We start from the raw sequence: 23,556 nt of genomic DNA on the forward strand, positions 1-23,556 counted from the left end.
GGACTATGGGGTATCTATGGGGGTACCCATGGGGCGCTATGGGGTATCTATGGGGCGCTATGGGGCACTAGAGGGCGCTATGGTGCACTATGGGATATCTATGGGGTATCCATGGGGCGCTATGGGGGTATCTAGGGGGCGCTATGGGGGTACCCATGGGGCGCTATGGGGTATCCATGGGGTGCTATGGGGGTACCTAGGGGGCGCTATGGGGGTATCTAGGGGGTGCTATGGGGGTATCCATGGGGCGCTATGGGATATCTATGGGGGTGTCCATGGGGCACTATGGGGTATGTAGGGGGCGCTATGGGGTATCCATAGGACACTATGGGGTATCCATGGGGAGCTATGGGGTATCCATGGGGCGCTATGGGGTATGTAGGGGGCGCTGTGGGGTATCCATGGGGCACTATGGGGGTATCCATAGGACACTATGGGGTATCCATGGGGTGCTATGGGGCATGTAGGGGGCGCTGTGGGGCACTCACCGGCTGTGGGGTGAAGGGGGGGGGCAGCTCCAGTCGCTCCAGTCGCTCCCAGTCCGTGCGCCGGAAGAAGGGATGGGAGCGGATGTCCTGCTCCCCCCCCGGCCCCGCCCCCAACCGCTTCCCGGGGTGCTTGGTCAGGAACTGGGGGGCAGAGGAGGTCACGGACCCATAGAGACCCATAGGGACCCATAGAGACCCATAGAGACCATAGAGACCCATAGAGACCCATAGAGACCCATAGAGACCATAGAGACCATAGAGACCATAGAGACCCATAGAGACCCATAGAGACCATAGAGACCATAGAGACCCATAGAGACCCATAGAGACCCATAGAGACCATAGAGACCATAGAGACACATAGAGACCATAGAGACCATAGAGACACATAGAGACCATAGAGACCCATAGAGACACATAGAGACCATAGAGACCCAGAGACCCATAGAGACCATAGAGACCCATAGAGACCATAGAGACCATAGAGACCCATAGAGACCATAGAGACCCATAGAGACCATAGAGACCATAGAGACCCATAGAGACCATAGAAACCCATAGAGACCATAGAGACCATAGAGACCATAGAGACCCATAGAGACCATAGAGACCATAGAGCCCATAGAGACCATAGAGACTCATAGAGACCCATAGAGACCATAGAGACCCCATAGACCCCATAGAGACCATAGAGACCCATAGAGACCATAGAGACCATAGAGACCCATAGAGACTATAGAGACCCCATAGACCCCATAGAGACCATAGAGACCATAGAGACCCATAGAGACCATAGAGACCATAGAAACCCATAGAGACCCCATAGAGACCATAGAGACCATAGAGACCCATAGAGACCCATAGAGACCCATTGTGCCCCATAGCGCCCCATAGCGCCGGTCCCCTCACCCCCTTGCAGATGGCCACGGCCTCGCGGGACAGGGACTTGGGGTAGGTCACTGTCTGCTCCATGATGGACTGGAAGAGCTCGTCCTCATCCTCCCCATCGAAGGGGGGCTGCCCCGAAAACACCCGAAATTACCCCAAAAACACACAAAATTACCCCAAAAACACCCAAAATCACCCCAAAAACACCCGAAATTACCCCGAAAACACCCAAAATCACCCCCAAAACACCAAAATCACCTCAAAAACACCCAAAATCACCCAAAAAACACACAAAACCACCCAAAATCACCCTGAAAACACCCAAAATCACATCAAAAACACCCCAAATCACCCCAAAACAACCGAAAACCACCCAAAACAACCCCCAAACCACTCCAATATGCTCCAAAATCAGCTCAAAAATCACCCCCCAAAACACCCCAAAAACACCCCAAAAAACCTCCCCAAAACCCCCCAAAATACCCCAAAATCAACCCCAAACGACCCCAAAACCACCTGAAACCACCCAAATACACCAAAACCAGCCCAAAATGAGCCAAAACAGCCAGAATTGAGCCCAAACGCACCTGCCCTGCCAGCATCTCGTAGAGCAGCACCCCAAAGGACCACCAGTCCACGGACTTGCCATAGGGCTGGTAGGCAATGATCTGGGGGGCAAAGGGGGGGGTCTATGGGTGCCCCCCACTTCTGCCTGCCCATTGACGCCCATGCACCCCCATTGCTGTGGGTGACCCCAATACAGGGCTCCCCACATTGCTGGGGCCCCCCATCTCCCCATAGTGCCCCATAGACCCATATCCCCCATTGTGCCCCTTGCACCCCATAGCCCCAATATCCTCCATAGCCCCAATATCCCCCATAGCCTCATACCCCCCATAGAACCCCATATCCCCCATAGCTCCCCATAGCACCCCATAGCACCCATAGCCCCATAGCGCCCCATACCCCCCATACCCCCCCATAGCGCCCCATAGCCCTGTACCCCCCATAGCCCCATAGCTCCCCATAGCACCCCATATCCCCCATAGCCCCATAGCGCCCCATACCCCCCATACCCCCCCATAGCGCCCCATAGCCCTGTACCCCCCATAGCCCCATAGCTCCCCATAGCACCCCATACCCCCCATAGCCCCATAGCGCCCCATAGCACCCATACCCCCATAGCCCCATAGCCCCATACCCCCCATAGCTCCCATAGCACCCATAGCTCCCCATAGCTCTCCATAGCTCCCCATAGCCCCATAGCTCCCCACAGCCCCATAGCTCCCCATAGCACCCCATAGCTCCCCATAGCCCCATAGCTCCCCATAGCTCCCCATAGCCCCATACCCCCCATACCCCCCATAGCTCCCCATAGCCCCATACCCCCCATAACACCCCATAGCACCCATAGTGCCCCATAGCTCCCTAAAGCACCCCATAGCCCCATATCCCCCATACCCCCCCATAGCCCCATAGCCCCCATAGCCCCATACCCCCCATAGCCCCATAGCACCCCATAGCCCCCATAGCCCCATACCCCCCATAGCACCCATAGCTCCCCATAGCTCCCCATACCCCCTATAGCCCCATAGCTCCCCATAGCCCCCATAGAGCCTCATAGAGCCCCATACCCCCCATAGCTCCCCATAGCGTCTCATGGCACCCATAGCCCCTTAGCACCCCATAGAACCTATAGCCCCATAGCTCCCCATAGCTCCCCATAGCCCCATAGCTCCTCATAGCTCCCCATAGCTCTCCATAGCTCCCCACATCCCCCATAGTGTCTCATACCCCCCATAGCTCCCCATAGCCCCATAGCTCCCTATAGCACCCATACCCCCATAGCTCCCCATACTCCCCATATCCCCCATACCCCCCATAGCCCCCATATCTCCCCATAGCCCCATACCCCCATAGCCCCATAGCTCCCTATAGCACCCATACCCCCATAGTTCCCCATACCCCCATAGAACCCCATAGCTCCCATACCCCCCATAGCACCCATACCCCCCATAGCCCCATAGCACCCATATCCCCCATAGCCCCATATCCCCCATATCCCCCCATACCCCCCATAGCGCCCCATAGCTCCCATACCCCCCATACCCCCCATAGCCCCATAGCCCCATAGCCCCATAGCTCCCCATAGCTCCCCATACCCCCCATATCCCCCATACCCCCCCATAGTGTCACCTCGGGTGCGATGTAGTCGGGGGTGCCGCAGAAGGTGCCGGTGGTGGCTCCAGGGAACATGTGCTCCTTGCACATGCCGAAGTCTGTGATCTTCACGTGACCCTGCGCGTCCAGCATCACGTTATCCAGCTTCAGGTCCCTGCGGGGCACGGGGGGGTCAGGGGGCGGGGCCACGGAGGGGGCGGGGCTACGGTGTGGGAGGGGCTCCGGAGAGGGCGGGGCTATGGAGGGGAGGGGACTACGGAGGGGAGGGGCTACGGAGGGGAGGGGCTCCGGAGGGGGCGGGGCTATGGAGGGGAGGGGTTGGGGGAGGGGCTCCGGAGGGGAGGGGCTCGGGGGGGTCACCCCCATGTAAAGGGGGTTCAGGGGGGTCATCCCCATATAAAGGGGTTTTGGGGGGGGTCATCCCCATATAAAGGGGGTTGGGGGGGTCACCCCCATAAAAACGGGGTTATGGGGGGGGATCACCCCCATTTAACGGGGGCTTGGGGGGGATCACCCCCATATAAAGGGGGTTCAGGGAGGGATCACACCCATATAAAGGGGTTCGGGGGGGGTCACCCCCATATAAAGGGGTTTGGGGGGGTCACCCCCATATAAAGGGGGTTCAGGAGGGGTCACCCCCATATAAAGGGGGTTCGGGGGGGGTCACCCCCATATAAAGGGGGTTATGGGGGGATCACCCCCATATAAAGGGGGTTCAGGGGGGGCACCCCCATATAAAGGGGTTCGGGGAGGGTCACCCACATATAAAGGGTTTCGAGGGGGGTCACCCCCATATAAAGGGGTTTGGGGGGGATCATCCCCATGTAAATGGGGTTCAGGGGGGATCACCCCCATATAAAGGGGGTTTTGGGGGGGGGAGCACCCCCATATAAAGGGGTTCAGGTGGTGTCACCCCCATATAAAGGGGGTTTGGGGGGGGATCATCCCCATATAAAGGGGGTTCGGGGGGGGGTCACCCACATATAAACGGGTTCGGGTGGGGTCACCCCCATAAAAAGGGGTTTTGGGGGGGATCATCCCCATGTAAACGAGGTTCAGGGGGGTCACCCCCATATAAAGGGGGTTCAGGGAGGACTCACCCCCATATAAAGGGAGTTCAGGGGGGGATCATCCCATATAAAGGGGGTTATGGGGGGTACCTGTAGATGATGCCTTGGTTGTGCAGGAAGAAGAGGCCAATGGCGATCTCGGCTGCGTAGAACCTGGGGGGCAGGGGGGATTGGGGTGAATGGGGGGATTGGGGTGAATAAAGGGCTATTGGGGTGAATGGGGGGTATTGGGGGATTGGAGTGAATTGGGGGATTAGGGTCAATGGGGTCACACTTGTGGGTCAGTGGGTCACTCGTGGGTCAGTGAGGTCACACTTGGGAGTCAGTGGGGTCACTCGTGGGTCAGTGGGGTCACTCGGGGGCCGGTGGGGTCACTCGTGGGTCAGTGGGGTCACTCGTGGGTCAATGGGGTCACTCGTGGGTCAGTGGGGTCACTCGTGGGTCAGTGGGGTCACTCGTGGGTCAGTGGGGTCACACAGGGGTCAGTGGGTCACTCGGGGCTCAGTGGGTCACTCGGGGGTCAGTGGGTCACTCGTGGGTCAGCGGGGTCACTCAGGGGTCAGTGGGTCACTCGGGGGTCAGTGGGGTCACTCGTGGGTCAGAGGGTCACTCGGGGGTCAGGGGGTCAGTCGGGGGTCAGTGGGTCACTCGTGGGTCAGTGGGTCCCTCGTGGGTCAGTGGGGTCACTCTGGGGTCAGTGGGGTCACTCGTGGGTCAGGGGGTCAGTCGGGGGTCAGTGGGTCACTCGTGGGTCAGTGGGTCCCTCGTGGGTCAGTGGGGTCACTCTGGGGTCAGTGGGGTCACTCGTGGGTCAGGTGGTCACTCGTGGGTCAGTGGGTCTCTCGGGGGTCAGTGGGGTCACTCGTGGGTCAGTGGGGTCACTCGTGGGTCAGTGGGTCACTCTGGGGTCAGTGGGTCATTCGGGGGTCAGTGGGGTCACTCGGGGGTCAGGGGGTCACTCGTGGGTCAGCGGGGTCACTCGTGGGTCAGGGGGTCACTCGTGGGTCAGTGGGTCACTCTGGGGTCAGTGGGTCATTCGGGGGTCAGCGGGGTCACTCGTGGGTCAGGGGGTCACTCGGGGGTCAGGGGGTCACTCGTGGGTCAGGGGGTCACTCAGGGGTCAGTGGGGTCACTCGGGGGTCAGTGGGTCACTCGTGGGTCTGTGGGGTCACTCGGGGGTCAGTGGGTCACTCGGGGGTCAGTGGGTCACTCGGGGGTCAGGGGGTCACTCGGGGGTCAGTGGGTCACTCGTGGGTCTGTGGGGTCACTCGGGGGTCAGCGGGGTCACTCGGGGGTCAGTGGGTCACTCAGGGGTCAGGGGGTCACTCGGGGGTCAGGGGGTCACTCGGGGGTCAGTGGGTCACTCGGGGGTCAGGGGGTCACTCAGGGGTCAGTGGGTCACTCATGGGTCAGTGGGGTCACTCGGGGGTCAGGGGGTCACTCGGGGGTCAGGGAGTCACTCGGGGGTCACTCACGTGGCATGGGGCTCTTTGAACTTGCCGACCTGCTGGATGTGATACATGAGGTCTCCTCCTGTGACGTATTCCATGACGAAATAGAGGCGGTCCTGGGGGCGTGGCCAGCGCGGTCACGTGACCCACTGCACTCACATTGCCTCCCTATAGCCCCATGGGCCCCATAGCTCCTGTACCCCCTATAGCCCCATAGACCTGTAGCCACACACCCCCCATACCCCCATAGCGCCTCATTACATCCCTATAGCCCCTTTATCCCCCATACCCCCCATAATCCTTTACCCCCCATACCCACCATAGTACCCCATTTCCTCATTGCCCCATTCCCCCCATACCCCCATTCCCCCCCATAGCCCCATTACCCCCCAAACCCCCATAGTTCCCCATAACCCCCATTACCGCCCACAGTGCCCCATATCCCCATCACCCCCCATAGTGTCCCATGTCCCCATTAACCCTATTACCCTCCACATCCTCCATAGTGCCCCTTATCCCCATCACCCCCCATATCCCCATTACCCCCCATAGTGCTCCATATCCCCATCACGCCCCATCACACCCATCACCCCCCATAGTGCCCCCTATCCCCATTAACCCCATTACCCCCCACATCCCCCATAGTGCCCCATATCCCCATCACCCCCATCACTCCCATCACCTCCCATAACCCCCATATCACCATCACCCCCATTACCCCTCATGTCCCCATCACACCCCATATCCCCATTACCCCCCATAGTGCCCCATATCCCCATTAACCCCATTACCCCCCACATCCCCCATAGTGCCCCATATCCCCATCACCCCCATCACTCCCATCACCTCCCATAACCCCCATATCACCATCACCCCCATTACCCCTCATGTCCCCATCACACCCCATATCCCCATTACCCCCCATAGTGTCCCCTATCCCCATTAACCCCATTACCCCCCACATCCCCCATAGTGCCCCATATCCCCATCACCCCCATAGTGTCCCATATCCCCATCATCCCTCATAGTGCCCCTATCCCCATCACCCCCATATCCCCATCACTCCCAGCATCCCCTATAGTGTCCCATATCCCCATCACTCCCATAGCCCCCATAGCCCCCATCTCCCCCCATATCGCCCCCCATGTCCCGCTCACGGCGGTCTGGAAGGTGGAGTGCAGGTGCGTTAGGAAGTGAGGCCTGGGCCCCAGCGCCAGCACCCTCCTCTCCACCATGGTGCAGGCGGCATCATCATCCTGCACCACAACGTCCTTCTTGAGGATCTTGATGGCAAAGAGCTCGTTGGTGCCGCGGCGCTCGGCCAGCATCACCTAAGGCACCGGAACCACCATTGAGGGGGGTGTTGGGTGTCCCCATACCGGTTTTTGGGGTTATTTGGGGTGTTTTGGGGGTTATTTGGGGTGTTTTTGGGGTTATTTTATGTGTTTTTGGGGTTATGTTATGTGTTTTCATGTTTTATGTTATGAGGATCTTGATGGCAATGAGCTCGTTGGTGCCGCGGCGCTCGGCCAGCATCACCTAAGGCACAGGGACCCATACAGGTTTTGGGGTTATTTAGGGTGGTTTTGGGTCCGTTTGTCTGGTTTTGGTGTGATTTTATGTGTTTTCATGTTTTATGAGGATCTTGATGGCAAAGAGCTCGTTGGTGCCGCGGCGCTCGGCCAGCATCACCTAAGGCACCGGGACCAGAGACATTGAGGGTATTGGGGTCCCCATACTGGATTTTGGGGTTATTTTATGTGTTTTTGGGGTTCCTACAACCATTTTTGGGGTTATTTAGGGCGTTTTTGGGGTTCCTACAACTGGTTTTGGGGTTATGTGCTTTCATGTTTTATGAGGATCTTGATGGTGAAGAGCTCGTTGGTGCCGCGGCGCTCGGCCAGCATCACCTAAGGCACAGGGACCCATACAGGTTTTGGGGTTATTTAGGGCGTTTTTGGGTCCCTCTGCTTGTTTTTGGGGTTATTTTATGTGTTTTCATGTTTTATGAGGATCTTGATGGTGAAGAGCTCGTTGGTGCCGCGGCGCTCGGCCAGCATCACCTAAGGCACCAGAACCATTGATGGCATTGGGGTGTCCCCATACCGGTTTTTGGGGTTATTTGGGGTGTTTTTGGGGTTATTTTATGTGCTTTCATGTTTTATGAGGATCTTGATGGCAAAGAGCTCGTTGGTGCTGCGGCGCTCGGCCAGCATCACCTAAGGCACCAGAACCTCCATTGAGGGGGGCGTTGGGTGTCCCCATACCGGTTTTTGGGGTTATTTGGGGTGTTTTGGGGGTTATTTTATGTGGTTTTGGGGTTATTTTATGTGTTTTTATGTTATGAGGATCTTGATGGCAAAGAGCTCGTTGGTGCCGCGGCGCTCGGCCAGCATCACCTAAGGCACAGGGACCCATACAGGTTTTGGGGTTAATTGGGGTGGTTTTGGGTCTGTTTGTCTGGTTTTGGGGTTATTTGTGGTGGTTTTGGGCTTCCTACAACCGTTTTTGGGGTTATTTTGGGTGGTTTTGTGTTTTCATGTTTTATGTTATGAGGATCTTGATGGCAAAGAGCTCGTTGGTGCTGCGGCGCTCGGCCAGCATCACCTGTGGCACCAGAACCTCCATTGAGGGAGACCCATACTGGTTTTGGGGTTATTTAGGGTGGTTTTGGGTCCGTTTGTCTGTTTTTGGGGTTATTTTATGTGTTTTTATGTTTTATGAGGATCTTGATGGTGAAGAGCTCGTTGGTGCTGCGGTGCTCGGCCAGCATCACCTAATGCACCGGAGACAATGAGGGGGACATTGGGGTCCCCATACTGGTTTTGGGGTTATTTAGGGCATTTTTGGGGTTCCTACAACTGGTTTTGGGGTTATTTTATGTGTTTTCATGTTTTATAAGGATCTTGATGGCAAAGAGCTCGTTGGTGCCGCGGCGCTCGGCCAGCATCACCTAAGGCACCGGATACATTGATGGTGTTGGGGTCCCCATACCGGGTTTGGGGTTATTTGGGTTGGTTTTGGGTCTCTTTGCTTGTTTTTGGGGTTATTTTATGTGTTTTCATGTTTTATGTTATGAGGATCTTGATGGTGAAGAGCTCGTTGGTGCCGCGGCGCTCGGCCAGCATCACCTAAGGCACCAGAGCCATTGAGGGGGGCTTTGAGGGCATTTTTGTGCTCCCCACACCCATTTTTGGGGTTCTTTTGGGCGTTTTTCCCTATTTTTGGGGTCCCCGACCCCATTTTTGAGGTCCCCAAGCCCATTTTGAGGTCTTTTTCCCCATTTTTGGGGTCCCTAACCCCATTTTCGGGGTCCCACCTTTCCGAAGCTGCCCTTGCCCAGCACCATCAGGAAGGTGAAGTCCCCAAGCCCATTTTTGGGGTCCCCAATCCCATTTTTGGGCTCCCCGACCCCATTTTTGGGGTCCCTGATCCCATTTTTGGGGTCCCCGATCCCATTTTTGGGGTCCCCACCCCCATTTTTGGGGTCCCTAACCCCATTTTTGGGGTCCCCAACCCCATTTTTGGGGTCCCTGATCCCATTTTTGGGGTCTCTGATCCCGTTTTTGGGGTCCCCGATCCCATTTTTGGGGTCCCCGATCCCATTTTTGGGGTCCCCAACCCAATTTTTGGGGTCCCTGATCCCATTTTTGGGGTCCCCGATCCCATTTTTGGGGTCCCAGATCCCATTTTTGGGGTCCCCAACCCCATTTTTGGGGTCCCCGACCCCATTTTGGGGTCACAGATCCCATTTTTGGGGTCCCCAACCCCATTTTTGGGGTCCCTGATCCCATTTTTGGGGTCCCAGATCCCATTTTTGGGGTCCCTAACCCATTTTTGGGGTCCCTAACCCCGTTTTTGGGGTCCCCAAGCCCATTTCTGGGGTCCCTGATCCCATTTTTGGGGTCCCCGATCCCATTTTTGGGGTCCCCGATCCCATTTTTGGGGTCCCTAACCCCATTTTTTGGGGTCCCAGATCCCATTTTTGGGGTCCCCAACACCATTTTTGGGGTCCCCAACCCCATTTTTGGGGTCCCAGATCCCATTTTTGGGGTCCCCAAGCTCATTTTTGGGGTCCCCGAGCCCATTTTGGGGTCCCTGATCCCATTTTTAGGGTCCCCGATCCCATTTTTGGGGTCCCCAAGCCCGTTTTTGGGGTCCCTAACCCCATTTTTGGGGTCCCCAACCCCATTTTTGGGGTCCCACCTTTCCGAAGCTGCCCTTGCCCAGCACCATCAGGAAGGTGAAGTCCCCGAGCCCATTTTTGGTGTCCCCGATCCCATTTTTGGGGTTCCCGATCCCATTTTTGGGGTCTCCGACCCCATTTTTGGGGTGCCCACCCCCATTTTTGGGGTCCCCTATCCCAATTTTGGGGTCCCCGATCCCATTTTTGGGGTCCCCAACCCCATTTTCGGGGTCCCTGATCCCATTTTTGGGTTCCCCGATCCCATTTTTGGGGTCCCCAACCCCATTTCTGGGGTCCCTAACCCCATTTTTGGGGCTCCCGACCCCATTTTTGGGGTCCCTGATCCCATTTTTGGGGTCCCCAACCCCATTTTTGGGGTCCCCGATCCCATTTTTGGGGTCCCCACCCCCATTTTTGGGGTCCCCAACCCCATTTTTGGGGTCCCTGATCCCATTTTTGGGGTCCCCAACCCCATTTTTGGGGTCCCCAACCCCGTTTTTGGGGTCCCACCTTTCCGAAGCTGCCCTTGCCCAGCACCATCAGGAAGGTGAAGTCCCCAAGCCTGGAGCGGCCGGAGCTGAAGAAGCCTCGTTTGGGATCCGTGGGGCTGGGGGAGGGGGAGGGCGACGGAGACGGCCCCGGCCCCCGACGCACCTTCTATGGGGTCAGGGGAAGGGCACGGGGTCATCGGGAGGGCATGGAGGGGGTCACCGAGGGGTCACCGAGGGGTCAAAGGTCAACATTACCTCGTAGAGTTCCAATGGGTAGTTACAGGCCTGGAAGAGATGGAGTCAAGGGGGGGTCAATGGGGGTCAATGGGGGTCAATGGGGCTCAATGGGGTTTAATGGGGTCCATGGGACTCAATGGGGCTCAATAGGGGTCAATGGAGCTCAATGGGGTTCAATGGGGCTCAATGGGGTTCAATAGGGTCCATGGGACTCAATGGAGCTCAATGGGGGTCAATGGGACTCAATGGGGATCAATGGGGCTCAATGGGGCTCAATGGGGCTCAATGGGACTCAATGGGGGTCAATGGGGTGCAAAGGGGGGGTCATCACCTCAAACTTGGGCCGGAGGCCGCAGTCATCGGTGTCGGCCACGGGGACGTTGTAGTATTCACCCTCCTCCTGGTTCAGCAGCTTGAACCTGGCAATGGGGTAATGGGGATCAATGGGGGGCAATGGCTGTCAATGGGGCTCAATGGGTGTCAATGGGCATCAATGGGCATCAGTGGGCGTCAATGGGTGTCAATGGGCATCAGTGGGTGTCAATGAACATCAATGGGGTTCAGTGTGGCTCAATGGGTGTCAATAGGTGTCAATGGGTGTCAATGGGCATCAATGGGGATCAATGGGCGTCAATGGGCGTCAATGGGTGTCAATGGGCATCAATGGGGATCAATGGGCATCAATGGGTGTCAATGGGTGTCAATGGGCATCAATGGGTGTCAATGGGTGTCAAAGGGTGTCAGTGGTGTCAATGGGCATCAATGGGTGTCAATAGGTGTCAATGGGCATCAATGGTCATCAATGGGTGTCAATGGGCATCAATGGGCGTCAATGGGGATCAATGGGCATCAATGGGCGTCAATGGGCGTAAATGGGCATCAATGGGTGTCAATGGGGATCAATGGGCGTCAATGGGCGTAAATGGGCATCAATGGGTGTCAATGGGGATCAATGGGCGTCAATGGGCGTAAATGGGCATCAATGGGTGTCAATGGGGATCAATGGGCGTCAATGGGCGTAAATGGGCATCAATGGGTGTCAATGGGCATCAATGGGTGTCAATGGGCATCAATGGGCATCAATGGGCGTCAATGGGTTTCAATGGGTGTCAATGGGTGTCAATGGGCATCAATGGGGCTCAATGGGTGTCAATGGGTATCAATGGGCATCAATGGGTATCAATGGGTGTCAATGGGCATCAATGGGCATCAATGGGGCTCAATGGGGAACAGTGGGTATCAATGGGCGTCAATGGGCATCAATGGGGCTCAATGGGCATCAATGGGCATCAATGGGTGTCAATAAGTATCAATGGGTGTCAATGGATGTCAATTGGCGTCAATGGGCATCAATGGGCATCAATGGGGATCAATGGGCGTCAATGGGAGTCAATGGGTGTCAATGGGTGTCAATGGGTCCCACACTCACCACCCGTCCACGTGGCTCTTGAGCAGCTCGGCCACCCCGAAGCTCATGGCGCCCATGAAGTCATTGCGGGAGGTGCGGTCCCAGTCCCACACCTCCACCGAGAGGCGGCGCTCGGCGTCACCGGGGCGCAGGGTGCTGGGGGGGACACGTATGGGACACGTATGGCACATGTATGACACATATAGGACATATGAAGCACATACGACAGGTTTACGACATGCGTATGACACACGACACACATATGACACATGTACAACACATATGACACATGTATGACACACTCATGACACATACACGACACACACGTATGAGACATGTAGGACATACAACACACATACAACAGGTATATGACATGCATACGACACACATACGACACCCATATTACACATATATGATACATACATATGAAACATGTATGACACACATATGACACAGGTTTGATACATACACATGACACATGTGCAACACATATGGCACATGTATGACACACTTATGACACATACACATGACACATGTATGACACACGTTTGACACGTGTAAGATACGTACATATGACACGTGTACAGCACATATGGCATACACATGGCACATACACATAACACATGGCATGCATATAACGCACATGACCCATGTATGACACACTTATAACACGTACATAGGACACACGTGTGACATGCATGTAATGCACATGACACTTGTATGGCACACTTATGACATGTACACATGACACATGCATGACACATGTATGACACATACACATGACCCACACATGACCTACATATGACACACGTGACCCCCACGTGACCGCTCACAAGAGGAAGGCCTCGTTCCAGACTGGGTTGAGTGTGGCCTTCACTGTCCTGGTCTTCTGCTTGGAGAGGTTCTTGGGGTCTGGGATCAGCTTCAGCTTCACGTATGGATCCGAGAGCCCATTGGGATCCATGGGGATCAGGTTCCGCGCCTCCCCCACTGCGGGCACAGGGGGTGGTTGGGGGGGTCACAGGCATTCTGGGGGTGATTCAGGGCTGGTTTGGGGGGTTTCAGAGGCGTTTTTGGGGTGTTTTAGGGACGTTTTTGGGGTGTTTCAGAGGCATTTTTGGGGTGTTTCAGATGTGTTTTTGGGTGTTTCAGGGCCATTTTCAGGTGTTTCAGGGCAGTCTCAGGATGGTTTTGGATGTTTCAGGACCATTTTTGGGTGTTTCAGGGCTGTTTTGGCCCAATTTTGGGTGTTTCAGGGCCGTTTTGTGCTGTTTCGGGGTGTTTCAGGGCCATGTTGGGCCATTTTGGGGTGTTTCACGGCCATTTTTGGGGTGTTTCAGGGCAGTTTCGGGCTGGTTTTGGGTGTTTCAGGGCCATTTTGTGCTGTTTCAGGGTGTTTCAGGGCTGTTTTGTGCTGTTTTGGGGTGTTTCAGGGCTGTTTTGGGCCGTTTTTGGGCTGTTTCAGGGCCATTTCAGGCATTTTTTGGGGTGTTTCATGGCCGTTTTGGCCCAGTTTTAGGTGTTTCAGGGCTGGTTTGGGCCGGTTTTGGGTGTTTCAGGGCTGTTTTTGGGGTGTTTCAGGGCCGTTTTCAGGTGTTTCAGGGCTGGTTTGGGCCGGTTTTGGGTGCTTCAGGGCCATTTTTAGGTGTTTCAGGTCCGTTTTTGGGGTGTTTCAGGCCCGTTTTTGGGCCGTTTCCATGTGTTCCGGGGCCCCTCCCGGTGCCGTTACCGGTGACGTGCAGCTGCTCCCCCGGCAGTGCCTGGATACGGATCTGGAGGCGGCCGCGGCGCTCGGTGTGATCCACACCACACAGGCTGGGGACGCTCTGCACGCAGCGCTTGTGCACGTTCATCTCGCAGCCTGCAGGGGGCGACGGCACCACGGAACCCCATTGAGAACCATTGAGAGCCCATTGAAACCCATTGAGAGCCCATTGAAACCCATTGATACCCATTGATACCCATTGAAACACATTGAGAGCCCACTGAAACCCATTCATAGCCCATTGAAACCCATTCATAGCCCATTGAACCCCATTGAAACCCATTGAAACCCATTGAGAGCCATTGAGAGCCATTGAGAGCCCATTGAAACTCATTGAAACCCATTGACACCCATTGAGACGCATTGAGAGCCCATTGAAACCCATTGAAACCCATTGATATCCATTGAGAGCCCATTGAAACCTACTGAGAGCCATTGGGAGCCCACTGAACCCCATTAAAACCCATTGGGAGCCCATTGAAATCCATTGAGAGCCCATTGAAACCCATTGAAACCCATTGGGAGCCCATTGAAACCCATTGAAACCCACTGAGAGCCATTGAACCCCATTGAAAACCCATTGAGCACCCATTGAACCCCACTGAGAGTCCACTGAACCCCATTGAGAACCCATTGAGAACTCATTGAACCCCATTGAACCCCACTGATCACCTATTGAACCCCATTGCTCCCATTTCCCCCACTGCCCCCATTCCCCCCATTGCCCCCATTCCCCCCAATGCCCCCATTGCCCCATTCCCCCCATTGCCCCCTTTACCCCCATTGCCCCCTTGCCCCATTGCCCCCCATTGCCCCCATTCCCCCCATTACCCCCATTACCCCCATTACCCCCATTGCCCCATTCCCCCCATTGCCCCCCCTGCCCCATTGCCCTCACAGGAGCACTTCATGCCCTGGTGCACCAGCCCATAGAGCAGGGAGCCGCAGTGGTCACAGAATGTGGGGCTGCTGTAGCTGTGCAGCCGGAAGCGATGCTTGTTCCGGGGGTCCTGGGGATGCACAGGGATGCTCCATAACCACCCCCATAGGAACACAGTTACCCCCCATAGGAACCCAATTACACCACATAGGAACCCGGTTACCACCCATAGGAACCCAGTTACCCCACATAGACACCAATTACCCCCCATAGGAACACAGTTACCCCCCATAGGAACCCAGTTACCCCCCATAGGAACCCAGTTACCCCACATAGGAACCCAGTTACCCCCCATAGGAACCCAATTACCCCACATAGGAACCCAGTTACCCCTCATAGGAACCCAGTTACCCCCCATAGGAACCCAGTTACCCCTCATAGGAACCCAGTTACCCCCCATAGGAACCCAGTTACCCCTCATAGGAACCCAGTTACCCCACATAGGCACTGATTACCCTCATAGGAACCCAATTACCGCGCATAGGAACACGTTTACCCCCAGAGACACCAATTACCCCCCATAGAACCCAGTTACCCCCCATAGGAACCCAATTACCATCCATAGGAACCCAATAACCACCGTAGACACCAATTACACCCCATAGGAACCCAATTACCCCCCATAGGAACCCAATTACCACCATAGACACCAATTACCCCCATAGGAATCCAATTACCCCCCATAGACACCAACTGCCCCCCCATAGACCACAAATACCCCCCATAGGACCCTGTATCCCCCATACAGGTACCCCCATGGCCCCCCCATGCACTCACGTCCGTCTGTGGCCCCTTCCCGGCCCCAGGGCACTCGAAGGTGACGAACTCATGGCAGCGCTTGTGTACCACGAAGCTGCACACTATGGGGGGGCAAAGGGGGGGGGCCTAAGTACCCCCCATGCATCCCATAATAACCACAGGACCCCCCTAAGTACCACCCATACATCCCATAATAACCCCAGGATCCCCCTAAGTACCCCCCATGCATCCCATAATAACCCCATGATCCCCCTAAGTACCCCCCATACATCCCATAATAATCTCAGTACCACAATAAATACCCCCCATACACCCCATAATAACTCCAGGACCCCCTAAATACCTTCCATACACACCATAATAACCCCAGGACCCCCCCAGTACCCCCCATACACCCCGTAATAACCCCAGGACCCCCCTAATACCCCCCCATACACCCCATAATAACCCCAGGATCCCAATAAATACCCCCCATACACCCCATAATAACTCCAGGACCCCCCTAATACCCCCCATACACCCCATAATAACCCCAGGACCCCCCAATACCCCCCATACACCCCATAATAACCCCAGGATCCCCCTAAGCACCCCGCATACATCCCATAATAACCTCAGTACCACAATAAATACCCCCCATACAGCCCATAATAACCCCAGGACCCCAATAAATACCCCCCATACACCCCATAATAACCCCAGGACCCCCCCCAATACCCCCATACATCCCATAATAACCCCAGGACACCCCCAATACCCCCCATACACCCCATAATAACCCCAGGACACCCCCAATACCCCCCATACACCCCATAATAACCCCAGGACCCCCCCAATACCCCCCATACACCCCATAATAACCCCAGAACCCCCTAATACCCCCCATACACCCCATAATAACCCCAGGACACCCCCAATACCCTCCATACACCCCATAATAACCCCAGGACCCCCTCAATACCCCCCATACACCCCATAATAACCCCAGGACACCCCCAATACCCCCCATACACCCCATAATAACCCCAGGACCCCCTCAATACCCTCCATACACCCCATAATAACCCCAGGACACCCCCAATACCCCCCATACACCCCATAATAACCTCAGTACCCCAATAAATACCCCCCATACACCCCATAATAACCCCAGGACCCCCCTAATACCCCCCATACACCCCATAATAACCCCAGGACCCCCCCAATACCCCCCATACACCCCATAATAACCCCAGGCCCCCCCAATACCCCCCCATAAGAGCCCCATCACCCCCACCTGTTGCTTAGCAACGGCCCCGGCTGCCCAGCAACGCTCCATGGCAACCGCTGCCCCCCTCCAGCCAATCAGCGCTCAGGCCACGCCCACTCCCCCCCCCTCCATAGGACCCCCCCAACGTGCTCTGGGGACCATGGGGGGGGGGAAGAGGGGGTCCCATTGGGGTCCTATGGGGGCTATGGGGGGGTCCCATAATGGGGGTCCTATAGGGGGGGTCCTACAGGGGGGTTCCCATGGGGCGGTCCCATTGGGGTCCTATGGGGGCTATGGGGGGGGTCCCATAATGGGGATCCCATAATGGGGGTCACATAGGGGGGTTCCCATGGGGCGGTCCCATTGGGGTCCTATGGGGGCTATGGGGGGGGGTCCCATAATGGGGGTCCCATAGGGGGGGTCTTATAGGGGGGGTCCCATTGGGGGTCCCATGGGGGGGGCTCACCCATGCACTGCAGTCCCTGCTTCCCGATGCCCCTGGGGAGGAGAAGGTCCTGTCACCCATGGGGGGCAATGGGGTCCCCATGACCCCCACATTGGGGTCTATGGGGCCCACTTGCCCCTGGTGCTGTGCGCTGTGGGTCCCTAAGGCCCTGCCATGGGGGTCCACGGGGTCCTGGCGCTATGGGCTCCTATGGGTCCCTACAGGGCGCTATGGTCTCTATGGGTCTCTAAGGTCTCTATGGTCTCTCTATGGTCTCTATGGTCTCTATGGGTCCCTATGGTCTCTATGGGTCTCTATGGTCTCTATGGGTCTCTATGGGTCTCTAAGGTCTTTATGGTCTCTCTATGGTCTCTAGGGTCTCTCTATGGTCTCTCTATGGTTTCTATGGGTCTCTATAGGCCCCTATGGCTCTCTACGTGCCCTCACCATATGAAGTCAGTGCAGTGGCTGCAGAATGTGGGCTCTGTGGGTCTCTCTATAGGTATCTATACGTCCCTATATGTCTCTATATGCTCTCACCATATGAAGTCCGTACAGTGGCTGCAGAACGTGGGCTCTATGGGTCTCTATGGATCTCTATAGGTCTGTATGGATCTCTATAGGTATCTATAGGCTCTCTATAGGTCCTCACCATATGAAGTCGGTACAATGGCTGCAGAATGTGGGCTCTATGGGTCTGTATGGATCTCTATAGGTATCTATAGATCTCTATGGGTCTCTATAGGCTCTCTATAGGTCCTCACCATATGAAGTCGGTACAATGGCTGCAGAACGTGGGCTCTATGGGTCTCTCTATAGGTATCTATAGGTCCCTATGTATCTCTATGGGCTCTCTATATGCTCTCACCATATGAAGTCGGTACAATGGCTGCAGAACGTGGGCTCTATGGGTCTGTATGGATCTCTATGTATCTCTATAGGTATCTATAGGCTCTCTATAGGTCCTCACCATATGAAGTCAGTGCAGTGGCTGCAGAACGTGGGCTCTATGGGTCTCTATGGATCTCTATGTATCTCTATAGGTATCTATAGATCTCTATAGGTCTCTATAGGTCCTCACCATATGAAGTCGGTACAATGGCTGCAGAACGTGGGCTCTATGGGTCTCTCTATGGGTTCCTATAGGTCTGTATGGATCTCTATATGTCTCTATAGGCTCTCTATAGGTCCTCACCATATGAAGTCAGTACAATGGCTGCAGAACGTGGGCTCTATGGCTCTCTATGGTCTCTCTATAGGTATCTATAGGTATCTATAGGTCTCTATAGGTCCTCACCATATGAAGTCGGTACAATGGCTGCAGAACGTTGGCTGTTTGAAGAACCTGGCCGTGAACCTGTGGCTCTTGACCTCGTGCACCACCTTGTGCCGCAGCGCCCCCCGCCGGCAGAACAGCGGCCGTGCCGCGCGCTCCCCCTCCGGCAGCGCCATTGGCTGCTGGGGGGGGATGGACACAGGGATGGGCCAATGGGGATCGAGGGTGGACACGGGATGGGCCAATGGGGATCGAGGGTGGACACGGGATGGGCCAATGGGGATCGAGGGTGGACACGGGATGGGCCAATGGGGATCGAGGATGGGGATGGGGGTGGACCAATGGGGATCGAGGGTGGACACGGGATGGGCCAATGGGGATCGAGGGTGGACACGGGATGGACCAATGGGGATCGAGGGTGGACACGGGATGGGCCAATGGGGATCGAGGGTGGACACGGGATGGGCCAATGGGGATCGAGGATGGGGATGGGGCAATGGGGATCGAGGATGGACACAGGATGGGCCAATGGGGATCGAGGATGGACACGGGATGGGCCAATGGGGATCGAGGGTGGGGATGGGGCAATGGGGATCGAGGGTGGACACAGGATGGACCAATGGGGATCAAGGATGGACACGGGATGGGCCAATGGGGATCAAGGATGGGGATGGGGCAGTGGGGATGAACCAATGGGGATCCAGGATGGGGATGGGGATGGACCAATGGGGATCGGGGATGGGGATGGGGCAATGGGGTTTGAGGATGGGGATGGAGCAGTGGGGACGGAGCAATGGGGATGGGCCAATGGGGATGGAGCGATGGGGATGGAGCCCAGCACATGGACCAATGGGGATGGAGCCATGGACGTGGGGTTGGAGCCATGGGGATGGACCAATGGATGCGGGGATGGAGCCATGGATGGTGGGATGGACCAATGGGGATGGAGCCATGGATGCAGGGATGAAGCCATGGGTGTGGGAATGGAGCCATAAGGATGGAGCCATGGATGCAGGGATGGATGCACAGACACATGGATGGACCCACAGACACATGTGTGCACACACAGAGGGACCCATGGACACGTGGATGGACCCATTGATGAACCCACAGCCCCATTGATGAACCCACAGCCCCATTGATGAACCCACAGCCCCATGGATGGATCCACAGCCCCATTGATACACCCATAGCCCCATTGGTGAACCCACAGCCCCATTGATGCACCCACAGCCCCATTGATGAACCCACAGCCCCATTGATGCACCCACAGCCCCATGGATGGACCCACAGCCCCACTGATGCACTCACAGCCCCATTGATGAACCCACAGCCCCATTGATGGACCCACAGCCCCACTGATGCACTCACAGCCCCATTGATGAACCCACAGCCCCATGGATGGACCCACGGAACCACTGGGGGGGGGAATGTCTCATTTCCAATCCCAGCCAGGTCCAAGCCCACCCCCCCCTCACCCACGGACACATGGACAGACCCACGGATGCACCGACAGAAAGCCCCATAGACATCCCCACAGCCCCATAGATGGCCCCATAAACCAACAGACCACCCTATGGATGGCCCCATAAATCGACCCAGAGATGGACCTATAGACCCACAGACTGACCCATAGATGGCCTCATGGAGAGCCCCATTGATGGCCCCATAGCCTCATAGATGGCCCCATAGATACCCATGGATGGCCCCATATAGACTCATAAATGGCCCTATAGCCCCATGGATGGCCCCATAGATACCCATAAATGGCCACATAGCCCCATAGATGACCCCATAGATACCCATAAATGGCCCCATATAGACCTATAGGTGGCCCCATAGCCCCATAAATGGCCCCATAGCCCCATAGATGGCCCCATATAGACCCATAGATGGTCCCATAGCCCCATAGATGACCCCATAGCCTCATAGATGGCCCCATAGATACTCATGGATGACCCCATATAGACCCATAAATGGCCCCATAGCCCCATAAATGGCCACATAGCCCCATAGATGTCCCCATATAGACCCATAAATGGCCCCATAGACCCATAGATGGCCCCATAGATACCCATAAATGGCCCTATAGCCCCATAGATGGCCCCATAGCACCACAGATGGCCCCATATATACCCATAAATGGCCCCATAGCCCCATAAATGACCCCATAGCCCTATAAATGGCCCCATAGCCCCATAAATGACCCCATAGATACCCATAAATGGCCCCATATAGACCCATAAATGGCCCCATATAGCCCCATAGATGGCCCCACAGCCCCATAGCTGCCCCATAGCCCCATATCCGCCCCATAGCCCCCCACAGACCCGCGGTCGCGCAGCTCCAGGCACGGACCCACCGGTGCGGGGGGGGGGGGGACGGACCCAGGGACCGAGCGGCAGCTCCGGACCGCGGGCAGGGGGGCGTGGCCAGGGGGGCGTGGCCTCAGAGGAGGGGGCGTGGCCTGAGGGGCGCCCCCAGCCCTGCAGCTGAGAGGGGCGTGGCCTGGGCGAGGCCATTGACCAATGGGAGGCGCCCGATCCCTGCGGCTGCAGGGGCGGGGCTTACGGAGGGGGCGTGGCCAATGGGGGCGCGCCCATCCCTGCGGCTGCTGGGGGCGTGGCTTAGGCGGAGGGGGCGTGGCCTGATGGGAGAGGCGGGGCTCCTCTTAAAGGGGCCGCGGCGCTATTGGGGGGGCTGTGGGTCCGGAGGGGGGGAGGGGTGTAATGGGAGCCCAACCCCCCCCTCCCCCCCCCTTCCCACCCCCCCAAAGGCTTCTGGGAAACGGGGACGGGTCCCGGGGGGGGCGAGACCCAGATTGGGAGAAATGGGGGCGCTGGGGGGGGGGCGGGGCCCCTCCCCCCATCCCTGCCCCCCCCTCCCCCCATCCCTGCCCCCCCCCCCCCCCCCCCCCCCCGGGACTCAGGACCCATTCGTGTCGTGCCCCCTCCCCCAACCAGCCAATAGGACGCGGGGGGCGTGGCCTGCAGTGGGAGAGGCTCCGCCCATTGACCCCCTCCCATAAAGGGGCAGCGGCTCCTTTAAGAAGTGGAAAGGTCCCTTTAATGTCAAGCCCCTCCCCCCCCATTGGGGCTCATTGCGCCCCATAGAGGGTCCATGGGGCTTGTAAGGCACTGGGTCCTGACCCATAGACACCTGAAAGACCCACATATAGGGCCTGATCCTGCCCCATAGACAGCCCCATAAAGGCCCAGATCCTGCCCCATGGAGACCCACATAAAGGGGCCTGATCCTGCCCCATAGACACCCCAAAGACCCTCATAAAGGTCCAGATCCTGCCCCATAGACACCCCCATGAAAGCCCTGATCCTGCCTCATAGAGAACCCATAAAGGGCCCGATCCTGCCCCACAGAGATCCTATAGACACCCCACAGACACCCCCATAAAGGGGCCCGGATCTTGCCCCATAGACACCCCAAAGACCCCCATAAAGGGGCCCAATCCTGCCCTATAGACACCCCATAGACACCCCCATAAAGGGGCCCGATTGTGCTCTATAGAGATCCCATAAAGGGACACGATCGTGCCCAATAGAGACTCCATAAAGGGCCCAATTCTGCCCCCCAGATACCCCATAGACACTCCCATAAAGGACCCCTATCGTGCCCCATAGAGACCCCATAGACACCTCCATAAAGGGACCCAATCGTGCCCTTTATGGGGTCTCTGTGGGGCACGATTGGGTCCCTTTATGGAGGTGTCTATGGGGTCTCTATGGGGCAAGATTGGGTCCCTTTATGGAGTCTCTATGGGGCAGGATCGGGCCCTTTATGGAGTCTCTATAGGGTCTCTATAGGGCAGGATCAGGTGCTTTATGGAGTCTCTATGGGGTCTCTATAGGGCAGGATCGGGCCCTTTATGGAGTCTCCATGAGGCAGGATCGGGCCCTTTATGGGGTCTCTATGGGCCACTATAGGGTCCCTTTATAGGGGTGTCTATGGGGTCTCTATGGGGCACGATCGGGTCCCTTTATGGGGGTCTCTATGGGGTCTCTATGGGGCAGGATCGGGGTCTCTATAGGGTCTCTGTGGGGTCTCTATGGGGCAGGATTGGGCCCTTTATGGAGTCTCTATGGGGTCTCTATAGGGCAGGATCAGGCCCTTTATGGGGTCTCTATGAGGCAGGATCGGGCCCTTTATGGGGTCTCTATGGGGCACTATAGGGTCCCTTTATGGGGGTGTCTATGGGGTCTCTATGGGGCACGATCAGGTCCCTTTATGGGGGTCTCTATGGGGTCTCTATGGGGTCTCTATGGGGTCACGGGGGATGACCGGGTGTGACACACACACACACACAGGGGGGTCCCCAGCTCGGGGCGGTGACGTCACCGGCCGCAGTTTTGGGGCTGTTTGGGGAAGTTTTGGGCGTTACCAGAGCAACGAGACCGAAACGGGACAAATATTGGGTTTCCCTGGCAACGGGGGGGGGGGGAGGGGGAAGGGGAGGGGCCACAGGGGGGGGAGAGGGGGACACGTGGGGGGGGAGGGGTTCATAGCCCCCCAAGACCCATCCGGAGGGGGTGGGACACACACGTGGGGGGGAAACACGTGGGGGGGGATGCACGTGGTGGGGGTCACGTGGGAGGGGAGGGGGGGGCCCACACGTGGGGTGGGGGGAGCACACTTGGGGGGGGACACACACGTGGGGGGGGACACACACGTGGGGGGGGGGGAGGGGTTCAGAGCCCCCCAAGATCC

The 23,556-nt window shown here is 56.7% G+C and overlaps 1 protein-coding gene across 1 annotated transcript in view; it reads right to left on the minus strand.

The window, feature by feature from the left end:
* The window catches only part of LOC117437753 (protein kinase C gamma type-like), a 34,010-nt gene that overhangs the window by 2,105 nt on the left and 8,349 nt on the right, over positions 1–23,556 (minus strand). The window contains exons 10-26 of the mRNA XM_034072365.1: positions 18,856–19,016; positions 17,580–17,611; positions 15,883–15,965; positions 15,064–15,175; positions 14,130–14,261; positions 13,234–13,390; positions 12,422–12,556; positions 11,324–11,411; positions 11,011–11,040; positions 10,775–10,921; positions 7,236–7,409; positions 6,103–6,194; positions 4,718–4,780; positions 3,573–3,711; positions 1,964–2,044; positions 1,398–1,505; positions 489–629 (exon numbers count right to left, since the gene is read on the minus strand). Of these exons, the coding sequence (XP_033928256.1) occupies positions 489–629; positions 1,398–1,505; positions 1,964–2,044; positions 3,573–3,711; positions 4,718–4,780; positions 6,103–6,194; positions 7,236–7,409; positions 10,775–10,921; positions 11,011–11,040; positions 11,324–11,411; positions 12,422–12,556; positions 13,234–13,390; positions 14,130–14,261; positions 15,064–15,175; positions 15,883–15,965; positions 17,580–17,611; positions 18,856–19,016 (1,875 nt within the window). The remainder of the gene's footprint in view (positions 1–488; positions 630–1,397; positions 1,506–1,963; positions 2,045–3,572; positions 3,712–4,717; positions 4,781–6,102; positions 6,195–7,235; positions 7,410–10,774; positions 10,922–11,010; positions 11,041–11,323; positions 11,412–12,421; positions 12,557–13,233; positions 13,391–14,129; positions 14,262–15,063; positions 15,176–15,882; positions 15,966–17,579; positions 17,612–18,855; positions 19,017–23,556) is intronic.

Source organism: Melopsittacus undulatus, chromosome 27 (assembly GCF_012275295.1).
Source record: "Melopsittacus undulatus isolate bMelUnd1 chromosome 27, bMelUnd1.mat.Z, whole genome shotgun sequence".
In the NCBI taxonomy this organism is placed as follows: domain Eukaryota; kingdom Metazoa; phylum Chordata; class Aves; order Psittaciformes; family Psittaculidae; genus Melopsittacus; species Melopsittacus undulatus.